We start from the raw sequence: 12,686 nt of genomic DNA, 5'->3' as shown, positions 1-12,686 counted from the left end.
TCATGCACCGGCGATCTCGGAGGCCCGCCTGTTGGCGAGGGGCATCTCGGACCACTCCCCGGTGTGGGTGTCATTCGATTTTAAAATTGTGGTTGCAGAGCGGCCTGTGGTGGTCAACCCGTGGTACTTCCGAAACCCAAAGACACGTGGTCTCTTGGCCAAGGCTATCGAGCTCTACTTTACTGAGAATGTGGGGTCGGTTACATCGGCTGCCACCTTATGGGAGGCGTTTAAGACGGGCTTGCGGGGTGAGGCATTTGCCCTCATAGCGGACGTTCGCAGGAACAGAGACGCCGACATGGTGTGCATTGAGGCTGAGATTATGGAGTTGGACTCTCAAAAGTGCCCGAGCTGCTACATAATCTCTCCCTTAAGCAATTGGAATATCGAGATCTTGCCACCGACGCTGCTACCGTCATGGGTAGGGAACAGCAGGACTGGATTTATGACGTCGGTGACAAGGCGGGCAAGCTACAAATGACTATTGCTAGTGTTGCAATGTGGATGCCATATTATAACAACCTGTGGAATTCTCCTTGTTGTCAACAAAAAATTCCTTGCCATAAAATGCTGCGTACTGTGAACAATCCACAACAAAATACCAGTTGTTTTGCTTTGTCTTGAATTGCACCCAAAATTATTGTACAATGTATGGGTATAAATGGAATATGTGACGTTACAACGCATGCCATTACATGGCATGCCGTTGCAACGCTAACCTTTACCCGACTTTCTGTCGGGGCGCTGGAAGTTGGAATAGATTCATTTTCTATTCCAACTTCAGTGTGTTCAACAGTAGAGAAGGTGTTGGAATTAAATCCAACACATTCTACCCACTGCTGCACACCTTTTTCGTTGCAACAACGTGTGATGTAATGGCATGCGTTGTAACAAATGCGTAAAGGCTGCTCCCCATACAAATACAGCAAAATAGGGAGTTGACTCAGGATCGGAGTGTAAAAGTAACCACACCCGATATTACCAACTTCTACACATTATATTTATTGCATATCAAGCCGCAGTGGGCAGCATATCATCCAACGTTTAGAATCTGTTGATTCTTGCAACACAGTCTGCCAAGCATTACATCTGTGCAGTCATCAAAAACAACATGTTGGATGCAAGGGGGTGCCACCCACTATATTTTCCCAGTAAAAGCCCTAAATAAACATTTTTTTAAATTGATCCTACTAGAGTGGAATGCACCTCAGCAAGTCATGAAATCAGATTTCTTAAGCACCTTCACAATGCATTTCAACCAATACCAGAAATCAAATATATGAACATTGGACTTGGTAATAATTTAGATTAAGCCCAAGAGGGCATCATTCACGAATTGAATAGTCTTCAGTCTAGCAGTTCCTGCAACTCTGATGCAAGCCTTGCACTGTTTGCATTAAAAAAAACATTCTACTGCAAATACTATAGAGGCTGGAGTTGTCAGTTATGTCATTCTTGCACAACCTATTCTTCAAAGTTATCCCCTTTCTGTATGTAATTTTGGGATGACCCTACAGTTTATCTTAGTCTCTGCTCCGTCGCTTGAAATCTTCCAGTTTTTCTCAAAGAAAGTTCTAATTCCATGGACTCGGTGATTATATTTTGTCTGCCTCTAGCATTGCGGTCCTGGAAATTAATAATTCTTCCCTTTGTACTTGCCTGACACATGCGAGGGTGCAACCAGTGTTTCCTTAGGCTAGCCTCTTTCCTTAAACCCACCTTGCTGTTGCATTCCAAAATCAAAACTCTCAGAGCCGCAATTGTGCAGGGCCCAGTGCAAGTCGCCATTAGGAATACTATGTATCCAGAATTTCGGTTAACTACTATTAGCATGTAATAGTGTGTTTCCAGCATCAGCTTTTCTATGCAGATTAGGGGTGGTCTATTCTAAAACTGTCATATTGATGTCAAAAAATATTTCTTTTTTTCTGATGTGGCCTGTAAATTTGAGGGTCTAGTTCTTATTGTTGAGTGCTTATAAAATATTTGGCTTTTTTCATGCTCCCTTTCCAAATGAAAAATGATTTGTCAATGTATCTGATCCCGTCTATTAAACTGGTCCAGAGTTCTGAGGATTTGCTCCTCCCACCAATTAATCAACAGCTTGGCAAAACTGGGAGCATTACAAGAGTTTAAGGATAAACATTTTTTGGTCTGCTAATAACTAAGCCATCCCAAATACTTTAAGAAGATCAAGCTAAAGACACTGAAATCAGCTGCAAAAACCTGGTATGGAGCAAGAAGATCCTAAAAATCCCTTACTACAGAAAGTACGCACCAATCTGGGACTCCCCAGGAACCCCTGAATGTCTGAAAGACAGGCTAGTAAACCCCCTAAAAGAAGAAAACAAACAATTGGGGACAGTTAATAGAGAATAATAAAATCATAGGATGGGAGACCCTAAACACGAAAACCCAGGGACTATTAGCGAGATTTAAATACTATCAATTGAACAGCTGGATTAAGGGTATAAAGGAAAACTTACAAGGGGATGAAGCTGTTGAGCAAAAACTACTGTGCACAAAGCTTTTCAAGAAAGAGATATCATATTGGTACTGGGCTCTCATTAACGCTGGAGAATCAAAGCATGAAGCCCCGAAAGAAATCTGGGGAAATCCCTGCCATGGCTCGACATCTCTCACTACTGGCAAACCTCAATGGCAATTCTAGGGAGCGTGGTAAGGTCTGCCCCACTGAAGAAAAACCGCCTTTACACGACACACAGAGTGTATTGGACTCCAAAAAGACTGTCAAAGATCGACAGCAACAAGGTAATAAAAAAATGCCCCAAATGCGGGGAGGAGAGAGCAGATGACCTGCATATGTTCCGGGACTGCGTACAGCTGGAGGATTTCTGGAAGCAGATGGGTAGGACTCTCTCTGATGTGCTGGAACAGCCGATAGAGGTAAGCGTGGAAGCAATTATTTTGGGGATTAACCAAAACACAAGCTATCGAAATATTGAATAAAGATCAGGAAAACATTTTTTCTTATTAATCCTGTTAGCCAGAAGGGAGATATGCATTAATTGGGTAAAAGCTAATCCACCAGTACATAATGAATGGCTAAACTCCATACTAAGGGTATATAAATTAGATAAACAACGAAATACATCCAGACAAAACAACAGGCATCCGTATAAAACAACAGGGTGTCCAATGATTAAGGCAACAGCAACAAAGATTTCAAGTAGGATCTTGAATTGAGTAGTCATCATGGCTAGCTCCCTCCCACTTCCAAACAATCTCTGTGCCTGGAGCTAGACAAAAAGAGGCCCCTGAGGACAAGGTTAGTTATATCCCTTGCACAGAATTGTAAGGACATAGCGCGTTGGGCAAGGAGCATATCATTTTTTTTTAAATAACTAAGCCGCTGTGTGACGGATCTTCACAAAACTTTCCAAAAAAAGTCTCCTCCACCTCTGTTCCTTCCTGGAAATTTTTGGGGTGATCCGTTAAGTGGGGCAAAGAAAAAGGTTGATGGGAGTGTACCAAAACTAATTTTTCCCATTAATTTTGTCATATGAAAATAAGACACAGCTACAGCAAAAACGGCTGAACTGAATTACACCAAATTGGGAAGAGAAAGCTAGATCTTAGTCTGAAAAGCAGCCTTGTTGTGATTTGGAGTGATTGTGTTTAGTAGTTTTAGAGAGATTACATTTAAAAGAATATAGACATTTCATGCCGCTGAGGACCCTCTGAGCAGACAGATCTTAAGATAAGATCTGTTTGGCTGCCACCACATCAACAAAGATGTGATGGAAGCCATTTTAGGACTGTCATTCCTGTCCAACCTATCCTTCAAAGTGATCACCTTTCTGTATGTCATTTTAGGATGTCTCTCTACAGGTTCTCTAAGGTTCTGCTCCGTCATTAAACCCTTCCAGTTTTTGTCATAGATATTTCTAATTTCATTGACTCTGTGATTATAAGTGTTAATGAATATGGTATTGTTGTTGTCAGCACCTTGTGTCATGGTTTTGGGAATTAATAATTCTTCCTTTTGTATTTGCCTGGCACATGTGAGGGCAGCATCCTGTGTTTTCTTTGGATAGCTTCTTTCCTTAAACCTCACCTTGTTATTGCATTCCAAAATCAAAAGTCTCATTATAGCTGCAACTGTGCCTGCCCCAAAGCAAGTCACCATTAGCAATACTATGTATCAAGTATGTTGGGTAGCTGCTATTAGCATGTAATAGCAGTAGCTTTTATTTGCAGATTAGTGATCAATCTATTCTAATACATTTCTCATTGATGACCAAAAATTCGATTTCTTTTTTACTGATGTGGTGTGTAAATTTGAGGTTCAAGGTATTGCTGTAGCATGTGGTTACAAACTCAGTTATTTTTTACTGCTCCCTTTCCAAATGATAAATAATTTGTCAATGTGTCCGATCTATAAGACAACATGTATATTAAATTGGTCCAGGGCACTAATGACCAGCTCCGCCTACCTATTAATTAACAGGTTGGCAAAACTGGGAGCAAAACAAGTACCCATGTCAGAGTTAGGAAAATTTGTTTTTGTTTTTCTATTAACATAATAGGCAGCCATGTAGGTTAGGGCCCCAGATATGGATAAGCAGTAGGTTTCATTGTTGTTCCCTACCTATTACCGGTTTTTAAAGGGATAATAGGTAGTGAAATGAATCGCATTTTTCTATATTACCAGATTCCCTGACAGGAATTACTCTGAATTTTGGCAATTAATAACGGGTTCCTAACTATAACTACAGAGTAGCTAGTGTCTCTCTGTAATATATTGTAATATATAAAAATGTATACATGTGTTTATGAAGGTATTCATCGAAGACCACTATAATTGTTGTTTTCTTCACTTTAAAGCTTCACACAGTATTAAATTTGCTGATAGGTCTGCAGGACCATGTAGTCCCTGGAACCATGATGCCTCATGTTGTGCATTTCATATTTTTTATAAAAGTAACCTTGTTTTCAAGTCTGGTAAAGGAAGTGGGAGTTTGTCAGAAGCGTAGAGTTAGTAAGTGTGCATATGAAAGATATCTTTCCTCTAAGGTCATTCAGTGCTTCCTTGGTCTGGACATCAGCATACTCTAGATAGGTTTCTTCTGAAACCAATTAATTACAGTCAAGTGAGCCTGCAACATTGACTTGTATTAATTTGGAGAAAGTCTCTATATATTGGAGATAATTGTACATGCCTGTGGAGAAGCATACAATGAGTAACACATTTACCTGTCTATCCATTATTATGCCTATATTTTCCTTTGCAAATGGCCTAGATGCTACCACCCAATCATATGAAATGACAATGCCTGCTTATACATGGAGCTCTCTGCCAACAATTGCTTAGGTTTGCTCAGACCATCTTCATACTGCAAACTTCTTAAAGATCTACCAATCTATAGCAGAATGCAAACTTCCAGTGAAGATTTATACTATGCACCAAAGGTGAAACTAAAGCACACTTTGGTGAACAGTGTCCTTATTAAAAACATATACCATAACAAAGTAGAGGTGATAATTAAACAAATAAAGCAGGAACAAAGGCAAGTCTTGAATGGACATGAGAAGAAGAGAACATACCTGTTCAAGATAATCCGTACATCCTAGGGAGGAAAAGAGATTAAGAAGATAAATATTCATCCCTCACAATCCTGAGCATTGATTTCCTTTGCGCAGAGACATTGAGCCGCTACTGGAGGACAAGAGGTTTTTCTGACTGATGGGAAGACCCATTCATCTGTATCGAGCCACCAGACAAGGATGCGGATTGTGACTGAATAAACAATTACAGTACATAATGAACATCAAACTGTTATGCTATGTTAATAATCACTTAGACAGGATCATCTTGGTAAAACATTTACAAAAGAGAATTTACAAAGATGCAAAGACAAAGTTCTTAATCTGCTTCCTGGAGCCTAAATGAAGACACATGCTTTTAATGGTTACAGAGACACCTTTTAGAGTGAGAACCCACACGTTCATGGGACCTTTTGTGATAACCTAATTATTAGCATATGTCACAGGGTAGTAATAGAGATGCATGGGCCAAAGATATGGGCGAGTCCACCAAGTTAAGACAGCTACTAGACAACCATGGAAAACATTTTTTATGACATTGCAGATCTGCGTGAAACGTTTAGTACGATCTGATAATCCTTAGTTAACCAACTTGTGGGGATTGAGGCAGGCCTGACATGGCCACACAGGCTCCAAGCTCTGGATCTGAACCTTTAGCCATAAGAGAACCCTGTAAACAACAGCAGACCGTCATTCAACAGGAGCAGGAGAAGGGAGGAACAAAGATGGCCCGAACAAATCTGACCCTACCTGTGCAGTGGATGGGAGAGGCTAATGGGGATATCATAAATAGTTTGTTATTTGGTGGTCAAGAAGGGAAAATGGAGAGGTTTTGATATAATGCTTTAGAAAGCTTTGTAGGAATGCATTTGAATGATTCTCCATACAATTATTTGAAAGACTAAAAACAAGATACAATTTTTAAGAAATAATGTCGGAATCATGAACATTTACTAGTCGCTTTGATCAAGGTTAACAAAACTGTTTCGATCATTGTGACATGGAAAAGTGGATAACAGTCTTTCCTCAAATCTGTAACCTTGGATTCAAAGAAGGGATTATCCTGAATAAAAGACCCCCAACCAAGATTTAAAAGCAGGTCCCACTCTATGTACCGCACTGTATCCGACACTAGTCCCGTTTTTGTGTTTATGACTTTTAACTTTGTTAACGGAGAAAGTTTAGGATTGCAGGCATCAGTATCCAGGTGAGATATTTATCATTATTGTTTACAGAACAGAAAACAACAGAAAGCAACAGTCTACAGTGCTTTTTTTAATATGGATAATATATGATTTTTGTTACCAAGTTCAATGTTACTCATTTTATTAATGTTAGAGTGATGGAAGGCTGAGCAGATCCGAAGCGTAATGTACTTGTGACGAAACGGTTAAACACAGGCCAACAAGCCACTGAGTACATTACGCTACTGATTCATACACTCTGCCATCTCCACCTCCAAAAGGTGAGGTGATGACACAATAGGATGATGGAGACAAAGCGTGTGTTCCTGAGATTTCTAATATGAAATTTTAGACTCCTATAGTCCCTTACTGGGAGGCATTTCAAACTTACCATTTTTCCTTCTTTTAGCTCCCATAGGTCTGTTTTGGATTGAAGGCACGACAGAGATAATAACGATCTACTCAGCTTGTTCCTTCTCCGATTTGGAGAATTATTCACTCTGTACCAACTCAGTCCAGCTATCATCCTTGGAGCGGTAAATCTGAACTAGGATCAGATCTCGCCACCATGCTGTGATTAGCGTAATGTTTCTACTAAATGTTTTGCATCAAATGATTTCACACAGTCTGTGTATTAACCAATGAGCATGGTTATAACAAAGAGGGTAGAATCCGAAAAGAGTTTTTCTAGAACTAACAAGTCGTGACAAAACCCAGGAGATACAGCTAAACAGTTAATCTATACAATCTGTCCTATGGCCAGAATCCCCTCTAGTTTGCGGAATTGAGAAAAAACATCCCTCTGATTTTGAAGTGGCTTTGATGTCATGTGTTTGTTAATCAAATGTTGCTTTTCAGTCCCATTAGATGCATGCTTCTGAAGCTGATGGTGAGAAAAAGAACTTGAAGATGGCGGTCATGCACTGAGTGGACATAATTGTGACTGATACAAATTTCTCCTTTTGTTTACACTCAAAATAAAAAAATTACACTTCTCAACGTAAATTTACAGACCCAAGAAATATATGGTTGGACAATACAGAGCAGGTGCCCTAGAGTAGGTCCACCTTCCAACTTGAGGGCAGTTCACCAACAAGTTGATCAGGATCTGTGTGTAGAGAAGAGCATGTTCCATTGATGGTTGAGATCTAGATGTTAATTTCTTTCTGAAACATAGGTGAACATCACCCCTTTCCAAAGCTTACCAGTTTCGAAACGGATGCCTAGTGTGTATAAAAAATCCTCACATTTCAAAAAAGTCTCCTCATCAAGTAGGTCAATCACGGGTCAATACAACTGAAGAAAGGGTTACATCCCGCCTAGACTCCTATACATTTGTGCTCTAGAGCGTATAATTTTGGTGGATAGGTTGTAACACTCCAATATAATTTGGAAATTTTAATCTTCCTCTGGAATAATTAATTACCTCCGTAAAACTTTTCTGCGCTCCCTCACTAACACTGGGAGTGAAATCCATTACGTCAGACCCTCCCTATCTCTACGGACAAGAAAGAAATGCTTTTTGCCCATTTCTACAAATCCTCTACCAAGCCACTTCCTCATAGGAGCTGGCCCAGTGGACGGCGAGAACCACAATCATTCTGCTTTTGTTGCCTGTCTTTGGCATAAATCTGGAAATAGGCATGGCCAGGCTCTGTATTCTAAATGTATTTCCCCTTTTCCCTCTCCAAGTTAAAACTGTGACTATGCATGGCCAGTCCTCCGTGTGGCTCTGGCCATCCTTGTGGTTCTGATGAAGTGGACTGGATGCTTGCGAGCATGGATCCAAGGCTTCCAAAGGGCTACGGCCCTGGTAGTTTTCCTTCAGAAGTAGTTCTCTCAGCAGTGGGACCTGGGTCAGCTCTTTGGGTTCTAAGCACCAAACCGAACTTGTCCATGATTTTTGTGGCGTCATCACTATACTGTTAGAGGGTTCTGTTCGAAGCTCTCGTGGCTCTCATGTGGTACGACACCCAAGCTGCAGAATCCAGGTGCCTCCCTGGGATCCAGTGGGGATGTGGCTTGCTCATTTGGATCCTCTGTATGGGTCCAACCTGGCCTGGAAGGGTGTTGTGGGGATTTGGAGGGATGTGAGATTGGAACACAAGCAAAACAAATGAACCTGTTCTTAACTCTAGTAGTTGGGCACAATAGCAGTCAGGCTTAACTTATAGGCAATGCGTGAAGTAATTTTGCAGCACACACACAGTAATAAAGTACAAAAACAACACAAGAAAAATCCCACAACCAGTTAGAAAAAAAGAGTAAAATTTAGTACACTATTTGACACAAAGGCCCTGATTAAGGGCTCGATGCATGAATCTGTGTACACCGGCAAACTCTTAATCAGGACCTAAACTGACAAAACGCCAATTAGTAGTACTGATGATGTGCAAATTTAAAGATGTAGGTAAAAAAAGTGCCTAAAACAGGGAGAAAATCACAAGTTCAGGCTGAGCACGATAGAGTGCGAGTCGGATGCAGGGACCAAGTTAAGCCCGCTGATGATTGTACCCAAGTTCTGGATGCGGAGTGCTGCAGCACGAAGTGGCGGTTCCAAGGAGCACATCGTGAGTGGCGTTTCTGAAGGGCTGTGATGCGGGCTTGCATCAAGGCTCATTTGTGGTGCATAGGTTCCGATTAGAAGCTGTGAGGGCTTGAGTTGATGTTGCATCATGCTGCGTTTGTTCCGGGGAGCTGTGAAGTCCACATCTGGGCTGGCAGAGCACCTTCTGCCCTCACTTTTAAAGGTCCAGGACTGGAGGGGCACTACCAGCAGGAAGAATCCAGGTAGAGGGTTCTGGATGACTGGGGCATATTCTGTCCCTAAGGCTCTGAGCAGGAGGCCAGCAACTAGCCCTTGGAGATCCTCTGGTGGTCCTGGGTTCAAGGTGCAGGTCCAGTCCTTCTCACTCAGGCAGCAGGACAGCAGAGCAACAGGGTTGCAGCAGAGCAGTACTTCTGAGTCTTCCACAGGCCGAGAAGTGATCTGAAGACGGGGTCTGTGTATTTATATCTGGTGTCTTTTTTGACATGGGAGAAGCTTCTAGAGACATCCCCCTATAGAGGTGTTGGGAATTTCCTTCCTCCTCGTCCCTGTCCTGGCCCCAGCTTGTCTGGGAGCACAACAGGCTATGGTAAAACTCTTCTCCAGTGTGCTGAAGCAGAGTCTTTGTGATGTGCAGGTGTGGTAGGTGACAGCTCCTCCTCTCATCCATGACAGAGATGGCACATCCTGCCAACACCTATTCCCCGTTTGTCTCGCTGTCTGAGAGGAATACACAAAGCCCAACTGCCAGCTACAACTAGTCATGTGACCCAGGTTACAGACTGCAGGCACAAGGTGTTTAGGAAAAGAACATGGCAACTTTCTAAAATTCGACTTTAGCATTATAGAGAGTTTTAAAAAAACCTCCTAAACTCACTATCCCCACCTGCTCCCAAGTGAGAGCGATCCCTTATTAATGTAATAAAGTAACCCAATGTTATGCTATGAGAGAGGAAGGCCTTGCAGTAGTGAAAACAAATTTAAGAGTTTTTCACTAACGGGACATATAAAGGAAATGTACATGTCAAACATTTTTACTACACTGCACCCTGCCCTCTTGCCAGTTTAGGACCTACCTTAAGGGAAACTGCTGCAGACCCACTACTAGAATTAAATGTACAGGTACATGGAGTAACACTTTACTAGGGACGTACAAGTGCCAATTGGGTGTAAGGGAAGAGAGCACAGGCACCTTAGCACTGGTTAGTAGTGGTATAAGCTAAACTGTGAAGAGTCCTAAGGCAAACAAAACAAAATCAGCAGAAATGGGAGGATGAAGGCAAAAAAGTTGGTGGAAGACCATCCTAAGGCTGACAGGTCTAACACTGGCCTATTATGGGTTGCTGGGTTCAGGGCTCTTGTGGGCCAAGGAATCCCTGTACTCTACCTTTTGGGCCATGGTTGTGCCCCTTAATCCTCTGCACCCGTTCCCAATACGTTTGTGGGGTGGTGTACTATTTGATCTGTTTACAGGATTGACAGTGTTCCATGTGGTCTTACTTCAGGTTAAGCTCTGTGCCATGGCTGGCCCTCCGTTTTCAAGCTTAGCCCTTTGTTTCTATACTGCATTGGCCTCTCAACATCACAGGCAGTAGACCTAGTGGGCACTTAATCTGGGGATCCTGCTGGTTAGAAAGCCAAACAATCATCTTCTTTGGTTCTGCATTCTGTGTTCTGCATTCCATTCCCTGGATCCCTATTGAGTTCAACGCTGGAGTTGTGGCTCCTCTTCTTCTCAGTGGGGCTAGTATTTTGACTGTGCCTTTCCCAGCAGTGGGCTTCCTGCTGAGCTTGATTCTGGGTGTTCTCCAGCTCAATGGGTGCCTCTTGTGGTCCCTTCACTGGTAGATTTCTGTGCATGTCCCATGTTTCTCTTCTTAATCTCTCCCTTGTAATGCTCAATGATCTTTGATCTTCCTATCTCCCTCTACTGCCTATTGATCAGAGAGCTTCACACTTCTGTCAGTTGTTTCACCTGTCTTTTACATCAGCTTTGGTCCACGTTAAACAAAAGCATGCTAAGGCTACCCCCCAAGAAGCTGCAGACCCTCTGACCCGCTCTGGTTACCAGCCTATCTCTTACCTGCCACTTAAACCTGAATCTCTGAACAAATTTATGAATTACCAACTCCCATTCAGGTTTCAGGCCACAGCATGGCACAGAATCATCTCTTTTAATCGGAAAAGAACACATTCAGATCTGGTCCTAGACTGGCTAGCCTCCTTTCTCAAAGAATCCAATCAATTCTGTGAATCAACAAGTCAACTACTCTTCTGCAATTTGGTACTGCTTCCACATCTGATGGCCAGTGGCAGAATCCATGATTTTGAAGGGAGAGGCCTTCTTATTACATTGAACTGTGTCCTCCCTATTTTCGCAGTTTTTATTGGGTAAAACTCTGTATCTTGGAAGTATTTTGGCTGTTAAGACAAAAGATTACTATTACGTCCTAGTAAGCGCTCAAAAGAACAGGTGTAGAGTCTTGGACAGTCTTATCCAGAATACAGTTCTTTATTTTCTTGGTCCTTCACAACATATAGCTTTTTTAAATATTTTTTTTATTGCACATAGAGGTAGTTTCAAGTTACACAGCTTCTGGCCTACAACCCCTCCGGGCCGGCCGCGTCACAGGTATTACATTCAACTCAAATTCATACAGGACAAAGCCTGGTGGCCGACAAACCGGGGGTCCGGCGGCGCAGTGTGGATTTCGTGTTCTCATAATCTAGTATTGATCAGAAGTGCCGGCGGCCTCTAATATTCATGTGCGTTTTCAACTTGTTCTCCCCCTAAATCAACCCAATAACTCCCTTATTGCACTACCCCCCCTACCCTCGCTCATTGCCTCACAACAGTTCCCCGCTCCGTGCCCCGTTGCCCGTGTCCTCCCATATCCGTCCTGCCCCCAGACCCCGTGTCTGCTGGAATCTGTGTGGTCAATTGTAGTAGGACCCCAATGAAGATCCCGGTCCTCGTCTAACTTTTAGTGTGATATCCAGAGGCATCTCCTTGTGGTGTGTGGTCCCCTTAGTGCACCCCCCTCTGGTATACCTCGCACCCCGTCCGACCCCACTGCCCCCTTGTCCCTACCCCTGCTGGTTCACCCTGACTCGCCTGCCGCCACCCCGTGTGTCCGTCAAACATGCGTCTTCAGCCTGCTGCCCCTGCAGGTAGGTTTTGTAGAGGGCCCAGAAGTTTTTCGGGCGGCTTTTTGGAGGTAACAGTTCATTCTCCGTCTGTGTGCTACAGTATAGCATGTCCCGGGCCCATCTGGTCTTAGTCGGTAGAGGGCCTCGCATCCAGCACTGTGCCACTACTCTCCTGGCCATTAGCATCCTGACTCGCCTGCCTCCACCCCGCTGTCCGTCAAACATGCGTCTTCAGC

General features: G+C 42.9%; 1 protein-coding gene across 1 annotated transcript in view; it reads right to left on the bottom strand.

The window, feature by feature from the left end:
* Nucleotides 1-12,686, bottom strand: part of LOC147717715 (E3 ubiquitin-protein ligase TRIM39-like) — a 305,695-nt gene that overhangs the window by 144,280 nt on the left and 148,729 nt on the right. The window contains exon 4 of the mRNA XM_086924496.1: nt 5,569-5,591. Within this exon, the coding sequence (XP_086780622.1) occupies nt 5,569-5,591 (23 nt within the window). The remainder of the gene's footprint in view (nt 1-5,568; nt 5,592-12,686) is intronic.

The sequence above is a fragment of the Lissotriton vulgaris genome, chromosome 5 (genome assembly GCF_964263255.1).
Source record: "Lissotriton vulgaris chromosome 5, aLisVul1.2, whole genome shotgun sequence".
Classification (NCBI taxonomy): Eukaryota; Metazoa; Chordata; class Amphibia; order Caudata; family Salamandridae; genus Lissotriton; species Lissotriton vulgaris.
The sequence above is the reverse complement of the archived record's forward strand: the minus strand, read 5'-3'. Positions and strand labels throughout refer to the sequence as shown.